General features: G+C 52.7%; 1 protein-coding gene across 4 annotated transcripts in view; it reads right to left on the bottom strand.

Moving 5' to 3' along the window:
• PAX2 (paired box 2) overlaps window positions 1-18,839 on the bottom strand; it is a 76,640-nt gene extending 57,801 nt beyond the window's left edge. For 2 of the 4 annotated variants that reach the window (XM_034661787.1, XM_034661788.1), the window contains exons 1-3: window positions 18,782-18,839; window positions 15,085-15,253; window positions 14,086-14,283 (exon numbers count right to left, since the gene is read on the bottom strand). In XM_034661787.1, the coding sequence (XP_034517678.1) occupies window positions 14,086-14,283; window positions 15,085-15,253; window positions 18,782-18,824 (410 nt within the window). In that variant the 5' untranslated portion in view covers window positions 18,825-18,839. The remainder of the gene's footprint in view (window positions 1-14,085; window positions 14,284-15,084; window positions 15,254-18,781) is intronic. The other 2 variants (XM_034661786.1, XM_034661785.1) reach the window with 1 other exon arrangement.
• Window positions 18,840-19,043: the final 204 nt, after the last annotated feature.

The raw sequence follows: 19,043 nt of genomic DNA, 5'->3' as shown, positions 1-19,043 counted from the left end.
TTACGACTGTAAGGGCTTACCAAGTAAAGCAGCCATAAGGTTGGCCTCTGAATGTGTACAAGCATGTCCATGTGTGCTAATATACATAAAACCCTAAGATGAGTAAAGGTGTGCGTGTGGTCAGCCAGGCAGCATGCAGGCAGGGGCCAGCTCCCTCCTTGGCCTTCTGGTTCATTTGGACAGGGGCAGGGGCTGGGGGATAACAGATTTCACCACTGCCCATCTCCATACCAAGGTTGCATCCAGCCCTGTGAGGATGAACAGGCAGAAAGGAAAAGGGTGGCCCTGAAACATTTTATACTCATGAAAAAAATCCAAGGATAATTGAGTTCTCAGGATTCAAATTTAGCTCATTTAAAATATTTACTTTCTAACTGAAAAAATCAGAACCTTTGTCAGGCAATAGGAATAAATAAGGGATAGTGAAATCTAGGGGTCAAGTTGGGAAATAAGGAAGGGGTAAGAAAGAAATCAGATCAGTGACTATTAAGGCATTTGGGTGTGGATCTTACGAAAGCCCATTGAGTTGAACTTGGCTACCTACCCAGGCCAAACGGGCAGGGAGAACTATAGACAGGAATGGCATTGGGCTTTGGCCTCATTCCACGGGCCTTTCCATAAAGATGGGGAGCAGAACACATCATCGTGAGTTTGGAAAACTTTGGTTTTCATCTCTTCTCCTGTTGATCACAGAGTAAGTAGAATTTGTAATTGTCCAGTTACTTCAAGCCATTGCACTTAATAATACATTAAGCCCAAAGTAAAATTTTTCTCCTAAATTTGCTCCTTAAAATCTTTTAGCCCTTAACAGTGAAAATAACTGCAATGATGATCAACCTTCCATGATTCCCTGAAGAGATGTGGGACAATAGTAGACAGATTGGTTTGAACTTGCCAAATATTTACTTACTTCCCCCTCTCCTCTCTTTTTATCCTTTATCTTATCTTTACTTTCTCTCCTCTCTTCCCTTCTTCTGTCTGTTTACCTTCCTTCTCTTCCCTCTATGACATTTAAGAATCAGAGGAACCCTTCAAACTCATCAATAAGGACTTTTTCTCCATTAGTGTTTCATTTTATCTTTAAAAAAAAATGACAAAATGCAAAGCACCACCACCCATGAAAATGCCATGAAGCCCAGGAAATGCCAACCTTCAACTCCTCAAGCACTAGTAGGCTCATTCCAGAGAAGGAGTGTGCAGGCATAGAAGTTTACACACACACACACACACACACACACACACACACAGGCTGGGCTCTCAAACAAAGTGGAAAAAAGGGGCAATTATCTGACTAATTCTGTTCAATGGTCAGATAACTGACTCATCGCGGGCTTTTCTTCTTGCTCACACATAGAACAGGCCCTTTCCTAAATCTGGCCGGGCTCAGAGTGGACCATAATTCTCACTGGCATTCATGATACACATTTCTGTTCACAGAATATCCTTCCGGCTCAAGCTTTTTTATTTAAAAGAGGTCACTGTTTAGGCACACACAAGCCAGAAGTCACACACATTGACGTGGACACAGAGCAAGAAATAGACACTTGTTGACTATGACTGCCATGAGAATGACTAACATTTATTGAGCACTTGCTATGTGCCAGGTGCAATGCTAAGCAGGTGTGCATGGATTGATTCATGTAACCCTCACGAGAACCTGTGAGAGAGCTGTATGGTTATCCCCATGTTAGATGGGTGAAGAACCCGAGCTCCAGAGAAGAGATGAGATTTACCTATAACCACGTAGCCAGTCAGTAGGGAAGTTGACTCAAACTCCAGCAATCTCTCCCAGAGCCCACTTGCTTACATTTTCTGGGTTACATAGGTTTGTGTGAATTGCCTGGCATATAGCAGGTGCTCAGCAAAGGTTTTCTGAATGGACAAATGAAAGTATAAATGAATGAAAGACCATGCCTCCTAAGAACCCGGTACTCTCCTTTAAGATGGCAAAGTGGATTCTGTTATGGAAGCCAGGCCTACTGGACAGCTTACCCTTATTTTTTTTTAAAAGATTTTATTTATTTATTTGACAGAGATAGAGACAGCCAGCGAGAGAGGGAACACAAGCAGGGGGAGTGGGAGAGGAAGCAGGCTCATAGCAGAGGAGCCCGATGTGGGACTCGATCCCAGAACACCGGGATCACGCCCTGAGCCGAAGGCAGACGCTTAACGACTGCGCCACCCAGGCATCCCCAGCTTACCCTTATTTGGACAAAGTGATTTGCCCTCCCAACCAACTTTCCAGGGAAAGCATCCCCCAGCGGCCGTTGTTCAGATACAAAATTCTCTAAACACCAGCTCTCCACCTGACTTTCAAGTCAAGACCAGCCTCCTTTTAAGCCAGAAACCAGACCCAAATGCATCAGAGATGCTTTCTAACCATGACACTTTGTCACCTAGAATGTTTTCCTCTGAAAACAGGTGTTTCCCAATGAAATGCGACACCAGTGAAATGAAAAGGAGTGCCGATGCCTGGATAAAAACTAAGAAATCTATCAATTATGTAGATGTCTCTAGATCACCAGATATTTGGCATCCTATTGACAACCCTCAGAGATGATTGCCTAAAGGTTTGGTTTTCATCCAGATGTTTGGGAGTTGTCACATTTACCTGTTTGTCAGCAAGTGCTCATGCATTTCCAAGAGACATGAGAGAATGCTGAAAAGGACGAGAATAACCCAGAATAAAACAGACTAAAGAGGACAGGGGTAGCAAGCTATTTAACAAAACTAGTCAAGCAGACTCCATCTGGGAATGGGCTGCAGCCTTGGAGATCCATTAGAACGTGGATCCAGCTCACAAGAGACTCCTGTGCTCAAAGACCTTTAAAAACCCCCTAAGGCTGCATCCTTGGCTGTCTGCAGAACCGGACCGAATCAGATCCCTGCAGGGTGGAGCTGTTGGGTCGGTCCCACTGTCCAGCAGAGAGGGTCCAGGTCACGGCCAAGTCCACCCTCTTTACGCTGACATGACCTCATCCGCTGTCTGGACGCCCGCACGCCCGTGCACAGAGTATCTCCACGTGTGGTCAGACTAAGCCGTAGATTTTGCCACGCTTGGCGTAAATCTGGTTTGTGACTTTGTACATGTACCCCTATTTGTGATTTAGTGCTCTGCTTTTTCTCATGTCTCTCCTCCCATTTTCTTTCCCTCTCTACTTTTTAATGCTGTTTACAACTTCCTTATCCAGAGAGCAGTGCAGCGATCCTTCAGTGTCTCCGCTGATCTACCCGCATGATTTTTCTGACCCATGTTTTCTCTCCACTTGATTTAATTTGTTTCAGTAAATAGGAACTTTAGATCATTCTATTCAACAGTATTTAGGGTTACTGCTTTTTACCAAAGGCATCACGGCACTGAAGGACTCCCTGCAAGGGACATTTGTTTATTCTCCCGAGTGACCGGCTCTCCCCACACGCGAGAAGGCTGCGTGCGTGTGTGCGGGCATGCCCACACAGTGCCCTCGGTGTGTACCGCTCTGCTCCACTGCCCTGTGTCAGTACCGCTGGGCGGTGGTGGGAAGAGATCAGTGAAACCATGGTGTGGACAGCAGCAGGCCCTCAAACTGCTGCAGATAAATCCAGGCCCTGGGCCCTCCCTGCAGATGACCACTCGGTTCTTTCAGGAGGAGGTCCACATATGCTTAGCAGGGCTGATTCCTCCAAATTCTCCCTCCCACGCACACCCTTCATCCCCGAGCTGCAGTGGAAGCTTGTGGTGACATTACTCACAAGCGACATTTTGGGGATCTCTTCTCTTAGAGGTGTGAGTTGGAAGTGGAGGCAGCAGGGGGGAGGGGGCAGGGCAATGTCTTCCAAGATTTCTGGGTCATCTACTGTCTTTTTCTCCCTCTCTTCAATTTTTCCACACCCTCTCTTCATCTCTAACTCTATTTGACCTTGAACTCTGTCCTCTCCCTTCACACCAGAATGTGTCCCAAGGGGGGATGGCACTTCCAAAGAAGCAGTTACCTGGCCCGAGAGGCCTGGAGACCAGTAGCCAGGGGGGCCAGCCCATCACTCCACTCCTGGAAATAAATCCCATTGTATTTGCATTTTAATTTTCCACATAAACAAAGGCCCAGAGTACTCGCTTGGGCAGCATCACTGGACGAATTTAATTAGAAATGAAAAGTTTATAGGGCCCTCTTTAATGCGATTAATGCTCAGTTAACATTTATCACATTCGTATGCTGGAATCGCCTTTTCTAAGCAGCCACTGGCCATGAAATGAATTTCTCTCAACTTTTTTTTACCCACCCTGGGAGGTCATCTCCTAAGGAGTCCCCAGGCTGCCTGACTGGGGCCAGGGACTACCAGATCCTCAGGGCCAAGTTAAGGGAGGTGAGGGAGGGGGACAAGGCACATGCGTACATGCTGGGGCGAGAGGGCAGGGGGTGTAAGAGTGAGGGGTGGCCACTATTTCTAGGGGGAGCTGGACCAAACCAGGACTATACCCTCTGCAAAGAGCTGAGTGCTCAGCCCAGTGCACTGGCCCAAAGGCTTCAGAGCCTTTACCCTAAAAAAAAAAAAAAAAAAAATGACCTCCCTTCCCAACACACTATTCAGCCCACTTCTGAGGCTGAAAAACAAGCTTTAGCTGGAGCTGGCCCGTGTCAGTCACCCCTGGGCTCTCACTTCTCTCCTGTCTTGAGCCATCTCTCTTCTACCCCTTTTCCCTGTCTCATCGGGGGCTCCATTAGACTGTCCCTCCACCCAGACCCATGGTGACTGGGAAGGGAAGCTGAGTCTTGACCCCAGGGAATACCTCATTTCCTCTGGCTCTCCCACAGGACAGACAGTCACAGTCTGTGGGAAGGCCACCTGCCCTGGTGTCAGCTCCCTCAAGAAGTCTAGCAGAGTAGGGGAACATGAAACCTCTGTTGGTCCCCAGAGGAAGGATGGCCTTCCTTATCTTATCAAGTTCTCTTCCCTCTTCAATTAGAGTCTACTGAGATTGGCCTCCTAACCCAAACCAGCTAACCTGAGGAGGAAGAGAGAGAGGAAGGAGAAAGGTAAGTGATGGGGGGAGGGAGGGGAAGTATATTCTCTGCAGATGATAAAAAGAGATCAATCGCTTGACCTGTGTCCCTACCTAAATGCACACTCCCTTTGAGGACCTTGACAGACACAAACCAAGTGCTCCCGGTAAGCATGTTACACACCCACGACCTGGCCATCACGCGCCACTCTACACCCTCACCTCTAGCAGAGAAAAGGCACAGACGCGTGCACACAGACTAAGCGTCTTGGGACCCTTTGTACCTGACCGGAACCACACTCGTCAACCCATCGCGAGATCTATTGTCCATTCAACCCACGCTTGCCAGATAACATTTGCTAACATCCCAAGTAGACAGGTCGCCCAAGTGATGGCAGAGACTTTCATTCTGAGACCAAACAATCCCGTCAGCTGGAAACTCTGAATTGCAAACCACCAGCCCCCTGTTTGACAAGACTGACTCCTTTTAAGAGTTCCCTGGAATACTAGGACCATTTAGACAGCTTCCCAGGACTGGAATGCTAGGCTCAGCTAGATACCACATGCTCTTTGCAAAGTTCTCAGGCTCTTTCCAAAACAGAACCACACAGAGGCCCTCAATGCATAGTCACTAACTTCTCTCGGTATGACACATAGGCAGGGACCATCTTGCCCTCTAGAATTAGGATGAAAAGTCACAAGATAAGGGGCAGAATGAGGGTCTCCTCCCTGACCATCTCTGTGGCCTGTCAAGCCAGATACTGCCTGCAAGACCCCTGGTCTCCCGCAGCTTCCTTCCCCAGTCCAGCAAAGACCTTGGGCCAAGAGGGAGCATTAGGGCAGGGTGTGGGGGGGAAGTGGCCTCAGGGCCTGCTCCCACGTGCTCCAGCGCTGTGGCCACTGCTGTCCTTCCTTCTGGCCCTCCTCCCTTCTCTCCCCGCTCTGAGCCCTTCCTCTCTGATTTCTTAACCGTACTGTGCCTACAAGGTGGGTACGGCTCCCCTTGCAGCCTGCTGCCCTGTCTCACAGCCTTTCTGCTACTCCTGCCAGGCGCAGCCTGGAGCGTCCTTCCGGCTTCCTCTGTCCCCGAATGGCTGCAGAGCGAGCTCACTGTAGAGAAGTTCAGGCAGGGCTGAAGGCAGGCAAAAAAGAGGAAGTCCAGAGCAAAGTAGCCAGAGGCTTCCGGGTGGAGGGAACACCTAGGAGGTGAGGACCTCCCTCCCTTCCTCTTGGCCTCGCTCCCACTCTCCCTTCTGCTGGGGACCAGGCTGCAGTACGATACTGCAGGAGCCCCACAGCCATGGCCAGCCTGCCACAAGCCCCAGCTCTGCGACTTGACCTCCCATGCCACTTCCTTTGTCCTGCCACCTTTGTCCTTCCTGGCTGGCCTCCCCTTTTCTCCTTCACCACCTTCTGAGCTCCCTGAGGTCCCCCTCAGCCTGGTCTACCAGCTGGCCAGAGTTCAGGGTCCCTCGGACCACCTCCCAGCACCACTAGAGGCCCTTGGCGGAGATATATGGGATCCAACCCCCTCTCAAGCTTCCAGAGTCCCTGCTTTGTGCCCTGGCCATGCACTCTGTTCTTCTCCGGCCAAGCCAGCTCTGAGGCCTCTCCCTTTCACCCCTCAGCCTCCCCAGCTCCTTTCTTACTCTTCAGCCCTTCTTCTGACTTCCGTCCTCCCCTCCCACTCACGCCTCACCCTCCCTTGCCCTCACAGTAGAGAGTGGACTCTCCTCCACCCACCTTCCTCAGGGGCTCCTGGACTAAGGGGCTCAGGAAACATCGGCCGCACCCCTGCACCTGCACTGTTAGCGCTCTGGTCTGAAGCTGAGAAGAGAAGCTACGTCTGGTTACACAGCCCTGGGGCTGCTGACCAGGGCCCATGGACTGAATCAGGCCTGAAGCTGTGTTTTCTTTGGTCAGCACAGAGTTTTCAAAACCCAAATCTTCTTGCCTCTGGGCTGCACCCGCATACTCCAGGCCTTTGGCCCAGCTCTTACCAGCTCCATCCCAGCTCCTGCAGCCCTACTTCCCTCCCTCCACATCCCTACAATAAAGCTGACCTCTCGAGAATGCCGATAACTCTCGGTTTCTCTCACACTCACATGAAAAACACAAAATATCTTATCAAATTCTCTCTCAAAAGTCAAAAGAAAGAGTCCCGTATTTTGTGGTTGCGGACAAGCTACAAGAGGGGCCTGGCTCCACGTCCTCTCCTGCCTCCCTCGCTCCCTCCCATACACCTTCTGCTCCCACCCACGGGGAACTGCACGAGGCCTTGCCCCCTCCCCACCATGCCAGGTCACCCTCCTCTTATTTCCCACCCCCAAAGGCTCTCTAGGCCTGGCCCTCCCTGGAGGCCCCAGGCACCTGCCTGGTCTCCAAGGCCTCCCCCAGTCCCCAGTTGCGTGTTTCTCACACAGAGCCTCTTCTTCGTTTCCCTGGCGCCTGCGTTACTGGGAAAGGATGTGGAGGCTGGGCCCAGGGCCTGGCCCTTGGGAGAGGGCCAATGACTGTGTCCCTGTGCTGCTGCCATGCCTCCTGCTGGAGGGACCTGCACCCCTTGGTGGGTCCCTGCACCAGAACTCTACAGGAAAGAGACCCCCTGGGAAGAGCATCTTTTTAGCTGCTTATACAGTTGGTTCCTAACTAGTCCTGCCAACTGGGCCGGGACTAAGTGAGTGTCTAAGTGAAGATAGACAGCTGACCACACAGCACTCCAATACGAAGATGCTATCACTGTAGCCAGGCCCCTCTTTCTGGGGGTTAACTGGACCATGGAGTGTTATAGCGCAAAGATTGAAGGAAAATTTGACCTCAGTTTACCCAAATTATAAAACAATCTTCAGCTGAGCCCTATTATCACCCACTGGCCCAATGACTGCCTCACTGATTGACCTGATGGGCCAAGGGCAAGGTATCCAGCCTTTGTCTGTGACTGCAGGACACATCCTTTGGAACTTCCTCCCTTCCCTCTTGGCCTCGGAGCAGACACAGGATGGCACACGCATACACATACAAATCCACACCCACTTTAGATCTCAGCCTCTGTGCCTAGAAACCATCGTGAACCATGCTCGAGCCGCACTTGGCCAGCACCAAAACCGCAGGTTCAGTGGGAGGAGAACATTCAGCCCCATGGTCTACTGGTAGACAGATCAACCCAACGTGATTTCATTTCCCATCTGCTTCCTTCACTTGTGATTTGGTCATTGGTCATGAGAGACTGTTTCCCACGCCTCAGATCTGTCCGGGACCTCTCTCTCCTTTCTAGACTCACCGACATGGCGAGGTGAGCTGCACTGGCCAGAGCTGTGCCTGTACCTGCTTCCCTTGCAAGAATCTGTAGAACTCTGGACACCTGGCTTGGGGTGTGCGAGGGAACAGCAGAGATTCAGAGAAGTGGCAGGCCAGGTGAGAACCCTTTACCGCGCTCATTTAAAGAGCAGGAAGTGAAGGGGCACCAGGATGGCTCCATCGGTTAAGCGTTGGACCCTTGGTTTCAGCTCGGGTCATGATCTCGGTTGTGATATGGAGCCCCCCCTTCACTTCAGGCTTCGCAGGGCGTCTGCTTGGGATTCTTTCCTTCTTCCTCTGCCCCTCCCCCTGCACGCTCGCTCTGGTGCGCGTGTGCTCTCTGTCTCAAGTAATAAATAAATCTTTAAATAAGAAAGAACAGGAAGTGAAAAAGAAAATCATATTCATTTTTTCCTCTTACTATGAGACCTCCAACTCCAGGTAGCAACAAGGAGGGACTAAGGACAGACCTGAGAACTAAGAGGGGAAGTTACGAGCAGCCAGAGCTGGAGGCCTAGGAAGCTGGGAGCAGACAATGGAGCCCTTGGCTTAGGGTGTTCCTTCATCAGTCCTGCGGCACGATGGGGAAGCAGAACCCCTATCCCATGTGGGCTCCTAACAAGCCCCTCTTCAGAGTGCAGGCTCTTGGTGGTGTGTGTGGGTGGGGGGAGGGGGGAGTCATCTTCTGCACCCATTACTACCATGGCTACTCTTTCTCTGGAAGCTGTAATGTTCTAGTCTACGAGCACATACCATCACATATACAACCACACTCTCTCGCACGCACCAGAATAAGCCCGTTTCCCAGCTGTTCCCTCCCACACCAACTTCCAACAGTAGATCCCTTCCCTGGATCTACGCTGCACAATAATTTGCCCCTTCTGCCAATATACACACAGTGCTGCTCCCTCCCCAATCTTCCCTTCTCCAGGCACCCTGTTTCCCTTCTCCAGGGGCTGCTCCTGCCTGGCCCCATCTCCACTGGCTAATTCCCCCTGTGGCCCCTGTATTGAACTGTTGTGTTGTCCATTTCCCTGTGACAAGGGCTCTGGTTACAGAGTTATTGATTGGTTTTCATGCAGACAGATGGGCCCTTCCCGAGCTCCCATCGAAATCCCTGGCTCTATGGGCTGATTGTTGCCTCTCGGGGTGTAGGATTGCACTGGAGACCACCCTCCACGCAAGCTCCTTTGCCCAGGCTGTGGACGGTAATAAATGGAGGCAGCCTGAACGATAATAAAAGCAATTGAGTAGGTTACCTGTGCAGACACAAGATTTATGCCTCTTCATATTTGATGTGATTGTTTTATTGAGTTCTCAAAATAGTTGGGACACTATTTATTTAGTTAGTTAGGAGGAGTTTTCCTCTCCTTTCTTCTTCGCATTGCCTTCCAAAACCTACCTGGAGTTTTCATTAGGGACAACCCCTCCTATATTTCTCTTCTCCAGAGTTGCCAGCTGAGGTAAGAACTCAGGGCAACCAGCCATGGCTCTCACCTGAATGCCCTCTCTGGGCCAGCCGACAAGGGAAACAGTCAGACCCATACGACCGTGGGCCAAGAAGTCTAGAGTAACTAAGGGAACAAAAACGGCTTTTCAGGAGGACAGCTCCAGCTCATTTTAAGAAATAAGATTAACAGTTGTACCTATATCACATGTTAGTCTAATGATGGGTGATCTCAGCAGCAGGAGAGCCCTCTCTGGGGAAGGACAGGTGAGCAAGGCTTCTCACACAGAAATCGGCATACTTGTTTGCTCTTTGTGGCCCCAGTCTGGTGGGCCCCAGGCCACAAAAGGCAAGCTCTGTCCTTATTGTCCTGCTTCTCTGAGAACAGAAGTCTTCTCCTTAGCCCACCAACTTGCCTTGGCTCTTTGCCATGAGACCAACAGCCCTGACCACCAAACAGCTACAAGGGCATGGGAATATGGCAGGTAAAGCTGCCCTTCTGGCCCAGATTCATGCCAAGCCAGGTCTAAGAGTCTAAGAGTCAAATGTGCAATGTTCTAGAACCTGAGTTTCAGAGAAAGATACAAACTCCAGCCCTGAACATATCTTCAGCATTCCCAGCTTTTTCGGATAAGTGTTCAAATGAACAGCTGGCCCACTACTGTCACCCCACTGCCAGGCCTCTGATGAGGCCTGCGAATAACACAGGACGGAATCCCTGAACAGCACTGGGGCTGTAGCCTTGAAGCCACTGTTGCCACTGCTAGGAAATGAACGTGCTCACTTAACAGCCAAACAAACAGCCAAAGGGGCTGAGAGAGAGTGTGGGTAGCAGGCGATCAGTGAGAAATTGACTCTGGAAGAGTCCACTCCCAAGATCAAGGGGCAGGGAAGGCCCTGATCCCAAGAGTGTAGGGCAGGCTGGAAAAGTTAAGAGAGCAATGGCCTTTTTGCCAGCTCATTCCAAGAGAGCGCTCTCAGGGGATCCTTGGTAACCCTAGACTCTACCTGGAGTTTGTGCCTATTCTTTCCAAGGAGCTGTATTCTCTGCCTAGAGCAACAGCCAAATCAGAAGACTTTGGCATATAATCAGGAAAATCCTTCCTGCCTAGTCCATTGCTCAGCGATGTAACTAGGCGGACTTTTCCCCCTTGGGCAGCACGGATCCCCCTCCATCTCTCTCCCCCTCCAGGCCATTTCCCACACCAGGTTTCAGTCTCAAGTCACCTGTTTATAAACATCTGCCCTCCACGGCAGCCGCGTACAAGCTGAGGCGTTGGCAACACCCCGCTTAGTGATCAGTAACCCAATATCGAGAATGAGTCACAGAAATTCCACATGCCAAGCAATCCAGTCCACCCTCCGGATTTTTGACAGTGGTCTCTGGGGGCAGGGGGGCGGTTTGGGAGGCCTCCCTGACCCACTCCGCTGACTCAGAGAGGCATTTCTCCGAGGATTTGCCAGTGGAGTATGTGGATTGAATGGCCAAGCCTTTATCGCGACAGGATCAGAGAAAACCAAAACCAATTTTAAAGCATGAAAAGCAATTTAGTTTATAACCATAACAGCATATTTCAAGTGCGGCGACAGCATCTGTTTTGGGGAGGAGAAGATGAAAAAAAACCTCACAGTTTGGCTCAGGTGGGTGAGCATGCATGGACGTCCTTTCTTGCCAGCCACCGGCACACGCGTGCATGTACTCACAACGGTTATAAGGCACTGACGACAAGCGGGCACCGCACCAACAGTAAGGCTCGAAACTCATGAACCACCCGTTCCCCAACGCACCACACTTTCTGCACGGAGGAAAATCTCCAGGCTCTTCCTATAGCGAGAATATTTACAAAGTTCCTGATATCCCCAACACTGGTAGAAACATCCCGCCTTTATCAGGTTTTAGGGTGAAACAACAAATCTCAGATAAACCTTTCCCCCTTTAGAGCAAAGCACCTACAGGGACGAAGCTGAGGACATCAGGGCCTAGACTCATCCCTCTAACCCCAACTCAGCAGCACATGGGGAGGCCCCCAGAATTCTTTTCCCATGGGAGCCATGGTAGGATTCTACCCCAAAGTGAAGTCAAGAATACCCTGACTGCTCCTTGTCAACAAAGCAAGGCGGCAAGCCTAACCGCAGAGCCAGGGCTGGCTGCCACTGCTGGTGGCTTCCCCGTTCCTCTCCTCCCACTCCCTCGCCATCTCCAGCAACACCTGCCCACAGATAGTTATTTCTACATACCCAAAGGAAGCCTCAGTGCCCCTCAGGTGGTGGGCTGTCAGCACTATCAAGCTGAGGCCATTCTTCTCCTACTCTCAACCTGCCCTTCTGCTTTCCCCCAATACTGGGGAGTGCACCCCCAGGCTTCTGAGCTTGATCCTGGGGTCACATGTTCCCTGCTTTCTGTGGCTTTTCAGAATGAGAGTATTCCCAAACTCCTGCATGAGCCAGCTTCCCAAAACATCTCAGCCAGTGAAGGTATATGTTGGGGAGAGGAGGACAGGGTTCTAGATGGGCTGGTAGGCAAGGGATGTCACCACCAGAAGTGCCTTGATTGCTCCCATCCTCCACCCATCAAGAAAAGCAAATTGCCTTAACTGTGCATGTCTCAGCTTCCCCCAAAGTCTTGCAAATCCTATCACTGACAACAAGCATTTCTCTTGAATGTCTCCCAGTACACCAGCGCCCAGTCCCAGCCACATCGCTCCTCGACAGGCCACTCTCCTCCGAGATCTCTGTTCCAACTCACTCCCAGGACCAGCAGACAGCCAAGAGGCTGAGTCTCCAGATGGCTCCGAAAACAAATGCTTTGTCCCCTGCCCTTTCCTAACCACCAATCCTGCCACAGCCCCAAAGCTTCCCCAGCCTCCTCTGGCTTTTAAATGCAAAAGACACATTCCTCTCCCAAACCACCTGGAGTCTTTCTCCAGCTCCTTCGAAGGTGTCTGAATGTCAAACCGCTATGCTTTCAGTACCTAGCGAGCCAGGCCCAGGGAGCTGGAGGGTTTTCGGAGGGTGTATAATTAGCTGATCAGTATTATGTTACCCTGTTCATAACTGAATAACCATTTTAATACAGATGGCACACACTGGGATAATTTCTGGGGTCGCCTCACAGTACGTTACAGCACGAGTGTGGCAGAGGGAATCTTCTTTAGCCAAGGTACATTCTACCAGCTAATTTTACCTGCTGTTTTCAGGATGATTTGGGATAATTCCATATCATTTGCAAAATATTTTTTTTAAAAAGCCTTGATACGTGATGCCAGTTTCAGAAAAAGGCACCATCTGAATTATTAGTTGTCCTGATAATGAGTCTATGAAGAATGCAAAGAATAACAAGGGTATGAAAACCTCAGCCTTCTTCTCATTTGGGAATCTGCCTTAAAATGGGGGGCAGGGGTTGAAAGGCTGGCCAAGCTGACTGGAACTTATACAGGGTCTCTGTTGATGTCAGATTGTACAGTTCTGTGATGCTGAAGCCATCCTGGGTTCTTGCATCCCACTGCTCTTTGTACGTGTGGTACCTGACACAGGCCCATTTGCACACTGGCACAGTATACACACGTGGAGCGTGCATGTGTACTCTCCCAGAGAGCGTGCTGGAGTGGCTTGGGCACTGGGAGACTATCTTGTGCAACTACATGTCTCGCTGACTCCAGCCTATGTGGGCTCTATGTGCCTGAGCCTGTCATCGGGGCAGACTTATCCCTGGGCCCTAAGGGTCCTAAAGTTGAGCCTCAGGGTCCACAGCTCTCCCTGCCTACCTGGTGTCCCACTCCTTGTCCAGCTTCTCTACTCCTTGCCAGTTGCTGGCTGGTGGCTGGAGCTTGCTCTGCAGGCCTGGATACTCGTGCTTGGAGGCTGGAAATTTGTGCAGAGCTGGCTAGCAAGGCCTGGGCTCCTGGGAGGCAAGCTTTGTGGGAGTTGGCATGGAGGGTGGGGAAGCCAGGACAGGCGGCTGCCCCTGGGGAAGGGAGCATGCCTTTAGAAAGGGAAGTCTGTTTGGGAAGCAATGAATAGACACTGGTCATTTTCAAGCCTTCGGCTGTGGGCTGATTGTCTCTAGATACCGAGGCACGTAATCTTGGAGTCTTAATTACCACAAACACTTGGATTCATTTCCAGGACACCGGCGGGAGAAGCCTGGCAGGGAATACCCAGCCCTGTGCCGGAGACAGCTCTGTCTGTCTATCTCTCTGCCTCCCGGGTCTCCTCTCCCTGCCCAAAGGACTTCCGGGGCTGAGAGCCTGGAGCAAGGGCTGAGGCTGGAGAAAGAACAGAGACCGCTAGCTGGGAGATGCCCTGATGGGCCGGAGCTGGGAGCTGGAGTCCCGCCCTGAGTCCAGGGTGGTTTGCTCACCTGTTGATGGAAGAGACGCTGGGCACCGTGTCATTGTCACAGATGCCTTCAGCCAGGAGCCGGTCTCTGATCTCCCAGGCGAACATAGTAGGGTTCTGTCGCTTGTATTCAGCAATCTTGTCCACCACTTTGGGCGTCGCCACTTTGGGCTTGGAGCCTCCGATCACTCCGGGCTTGATGCTGCCGGTCTCATAGTACCTGTGCCGGGAAGGCCGGCGGGGTCAGTGAGAACAGGCCGTGGCAGGGGCAGGGAGGCTGCGGGCTCCAGGGTGGCGGCAGAGCCGCTCTCCCACCCGAGGCAGCAGCGAGGACGGAAAAGACTCAGCATGGCTGAGCCAGCTTCCGGAGGGCACGTGGCTAGGGTGAGGGATGGGCCGCAGGATGAGGGGGAGGAAGAGAGGGACACTCCCTCCAGGAAGATAGTCATGCCAGGGGCTGCGAGCACACCAGCGGGACTAGGTGCCTCTGGGAGTTTGAAAGCCCAGCCTTTCATTTGGAAAGAACAGGAGGAACAGCGTGCTTCCAGGCCTCCAGGCCCACCAGGGCTGAGGAACCACCTCCAGCCCTTTCCTACTGAGCACAGAAACTGGGTGAGAACCAGGACCCTCTTGTCCCCTCCCCAATGCTGATTTTTTCTTCCATCTTGGGGACCCATTTACGCTCCCCACCCTGTTCCTCCGACCCCCACCCCCAGTCTGCATTAACTCTGCCTGAAGAGGAGTCCCTCCCTTTCTGAAGTCTGGTAGTCCCACAGCCTCCTCGCAAGAACCCTGAAGCTGGGCAGGAGCTGAATGACCCCGCTCCACCCTCACTCCTGGGGCCGTGGCCACCACCTGAGCGCCCTCTCCAAAAGGAGCAGCTCTCTAGATACCCCCGTGGATCTAGATACCCCGTCACTCACTGGCGTCCTGGACTTTTAGCCAAGTCCTTGGTCTGGAGACCCAGGGCGGTGGGATAAGGAGGCAAGGCTTCTCCCAGGGGCAGCTCTGAGGCCCTCACCTGCCCAGGATTTTGCTGACACAGCCGTGGCTGACCCGCAGCTGCCGGGATATGTCGCAGGGCCGCACACCCTGGTGGGCCAGCTCCACGATGCGCTGCCTCACCACGTCGGGCAGGGGCCGGCCGTTCACAAACACCCCCCCAAGCTGGTTCACACCCCCGTGCCCTGCTGGGGAGAGACAAGAAAAAAACACAACACCCCACACACAGCAGGGACCGGCCATTAGTCAGGGTCCGCGGCCCAGGATGTGTGAAGGGAGCAGGCAGGGTGGAGGGGCATGATCTGGGACTCGTGGCAGAACAGTGGTCCGAGGCCGAGCACAACTCGGGGGGGATTGGGGATTGAAACCCACTGGCCGTAGAGATGCGGAAACCCAGACGCAGGGCAGAGAGCTGGGAAGAACGCGGCTAAGACCAGTACCTCTCAAGGGAGAAGTGAGGGAAGGAACAGAGAAGCAGGGTGAGAAGAAAGAGGGCAGAGGGGAAATTAATGCCAGCAGGAAAGAATGTAGGAGAGGAAAAGAAGGGCCAAGGAGAGAACAGAAGCAGGGCCAAGCGGGATCCCGCCTGAGCCGCAAGCGGGAGGAGCCGCTGGTGTGTGCTAGGGTTTGGAGGCAGATGATTTTGGGGGGTCTGGGACCGGTTGATTCAGTATAAAAGGGCTCTGAGCACAGAGAGGGGCTAAGTGTCTGACTCCCTCCTTTTGCTCCCTACCTCTTGTATCTATTTTTAATCAGAATTGGAGTGTTACTGCCTCTTTCCTTATGTTTTTGTTTTTGTTTTATTCTGGTTTTTGATCGGGATTATTCCTTTCCTTTTTGCTTTCTATCTTTAGATATTTGGGGGTCCTATTTTCCACTCCTCTCCCTAGTGTCTAAAGTTCAAAGAAAGCCAGGTGGAGCAGGGAAGGCTGAAGATGCAGGGGTCCGGAGTCGGCTGCGCTCAGAGCCAGGGAGGCAGCGGAGAGCCGCGCGGCGCTCCGCTCGGCAGCAGCCAGAGAATGCAGGCTGCCGGGGCTTGTTCGCCTGCCACCTTGAGCCAGGCTTGGGACCCACTGCCTCACCTAGGTAGCACGGTACAGGTCGCCCGGACGGGCTGAGCTCACAGGGGCACCCTGTGCTGCCAGCTGGAGCCAGTTCCCGTCCCCCTGACCTCTTAGACCTCTGCAGCCTCCCAGGACACTGTAAAGCAAGGGCGTTTGCTCTCCTGGCCAGGAGGAGGGCGCTGGGTCTCCAACCGGACTCCAGCAGGGGCCCCCAACCTCGGAGCCGAAGTGGTCACCGGATGCCAGGCCTGAGCTCGCTGCGCGGCGCCCCATTCTCCCTGGCCTACAGCAGTCTAGAAATCCTGCACCCAGAGTGATCAACCCGCAGCCGCAGTTACTGAGCAATCCAAGCGCAGAGAGTTCTAGCGGCCAGCCTGACCTGGCCGGCAACCTACAGCCCCTGCCCTGCTAGCCTCAGGCGACTTTCGGAGAAAGCGGGAACATCTGCGATACACTCATTTCTTTCCCGTCCCCTTCTGGGGGTACTGAGAGCAAGGGCCGGTGAAACCCCTGGGGAGAGGCTTCTGATCTGAAGGCTGGGGGAGGCTAGAACCTCTTATTTTTGCCTCTCATTCCCACCCCTCTCCCTACCTCTAGCCCCACTCCTCACCCCTCCCTTCCCTCCAAACCCCAACCATCAATAATTTAGGCCCCGGGAGAACTCGCGTTACCGGTATGAAAAGGCGGCAGCTGCGGGCGGATTAAAGATGAATAATTCAGCTTCCCCGGGCTCCCGGGCCCGGCTCCTCGTCCCCAATCTAAGGGAAGGGAATGGGAAGGGGGCACGACAGGAGTCCAGGGCCGGGGTCCGGGAGCTGCCTCTGAGTTAGGCCTGGAATGCGCCAGCGCCGCCGGCGGGGACTCGGACTGCGGCTGCTTACTGGCCAGCCCGCCCGCACCGCAGTCTCTCCCTCCTCCGACCACCTTCAGCTCGCCTTGCCCCCCTTTGGGTTTCGAAGTGACACCCAGTGGGCGACTGGGACTCGGCAAATCCCCTGTGGAATCAGCCAGAGAAAAGAGCGAGAGCAGAGGCGGCGGGGAAGGGAGGCCGGCGGCCTGGGTGAAGACAGCGTGTAGACCCGGTTGCACTCGCTCCGAAAAGGCGACAGGATTTCGGGCTCAGCTGGCTGAGACCCGCGGCGGCCGGAGGCCCCTGACTTTGGATTACCTGTACTTGGAAATTATTTAGGAAAATATATTTTACCCCAGGAGTATTTTTTTTTAAAGCTCCCCCTGTAATACTAATTATATGCTTAGAGAAAAACAGAGCTCTTCCTCCTCGGCTCTCTTGTCCGGAGCACCGATCCATGCCAGGTCTAAAAAAGTTTCCCTGTGAAAAGTTACAAATCATCCTTAATTATTAATCTACAGAGGAGGAGACGTTTTCTATTTAGAACCTATTTATCGTAAAAAAAAAAAAAAGACTGCAAAAAAAAAATCTCTGAATTGTTCTCCAAGCTAAAGACATAGGACATGAATTAGATAAATTCAAATTTCATTAAAATAATTCCCTCTTTTCCTTTTTTTAAATTTTTTCTCCCCTTCTCTTTCCTCTACAACATCCTTTCTTTTTCTTTTATTTTCTTTCCGCTTTTTAAAATTTCTCTTTCCTTTCTCCCCAGCTCTGGCATTTGCCTTCCTTTTGTTCTTTCCCCCTCATTTTCCCCCTCTTTGACTACCCACTGGCCAGGTCACTGGCTGGACCATTCTCACGGGAGAGTGGGAGGCCAGCAAGCAGCCTCCAGTCCTGCAGACAGAGCTTGGCTCTGCCCAGGAGCCACCTGGCAGGCTCCTCTACTCCATCTCTTCCTGACTTCGATTTCTCCTTGGAACCCCTCTTTGTTTTTAGAGCATCTCCCAGGGAGAGGCAGAGAAAGATGACCACCGTGTCCTGCCAATCTCAGACTCCCAACTCAAGGAGAAGAGAAGGGGAAGGAGAAGGAGAGGGGAAGGAGGTAGGAAAGAAAAGAACCAGCTCACAAGAAGCCCTGGCTGGGCTGCCAGGGCCTGGAGATGCTAGGAGCTGAGGGTCAGATGGGGGCACTCCACCCCCACACTCTTGTGCTTGATTGTCCCGACACTGAAGCTGCCCATGCTAGGAGTCTCCTCCTGGACAAGCACACTCTAAGTTTGAGAAAGGTAGAGATGAATGGAGGGTGGGGGAAGCAGAGAGAGAGAGAGAGAGAGGGAGGGGAGAGAGAGGGAGAGGAGAGAACAGAGAAAACAACACAACACAAATCCCTCAAAACTGCCTGCCAATTAGTCTCCCAGCCCAAGTTAAGAGGGTGACCAGGGAGTAGGTTGGCTGGAGCCAGGGCCAGGGGCTGTGGTTCGATGACCTAAGAAGGAGCAGGTGGAAGAAAGGAAGACAGGTGATGGGCACTAGGGAAGGTAGGAAGGCAGGCAGAGGAAGAAGTATTAGTGACATAAGGCAGAAGAGAGAAATTGGAGGCTTTAGAAACACTGGAAAATGAGGGGAAGAGAAAGAAGGAAGGGGGGGCGGCTGGAGAAGCCAGCGCAGTCTCCAAAATGGGACCTGAGTGCAGGGGGCCAGGGCCGCGCCGGGACGGGACGGGACGGGACGGGACGGGGCGGGAGAGGGTTAGGACGGAGAGCCCCGAGCTGGGACAGGAGCCGGGCGCCGGTACTCACGGTGCATCGCGGAGAAGGGGTCTGCTTTGCAGTGCATATCCATGGGGAGGCAGAGGAGCGGGAGCAGCGCGGCCGCCGCCGCCGTGTCGCCTCTCAAACTCAACTTCAGGACTTGAGGAGAAAAGGGAGGGACGTTGGGGAGGGGGGTAGGTGAGCGGGCTCCCGGCTGCGGCGGGGCGGGCGGGGGACGCCGCGCTGTGCTCCCCGCGGGGACGCTTCCCGGGCGGATCGGAGCTTGCAACCGCAGCGACCGCAACTTCCC

The sequence above is a fragment of the Ailuropoda melanoleuca genome, chromosome 6 (assembly GCF_002007445.2).
Source record: "Ailuropoda melanoleuca isolate Jingjing chromosome 6, ASM200744v2, whole genome shotgun sequence".
Classification (NCBI taxonomy): domain Eukaryota; kingdom Metazoa; phylum Chordata; class Mammalia; order Carnivora; family Ursidae; genus Ailuropoda; species Ailuropoda melanoleuca.
Note: the sequence above shows the minus strand (reverse complement) of the source record. Positions and strands in the feature narration are given on the sequence as shown.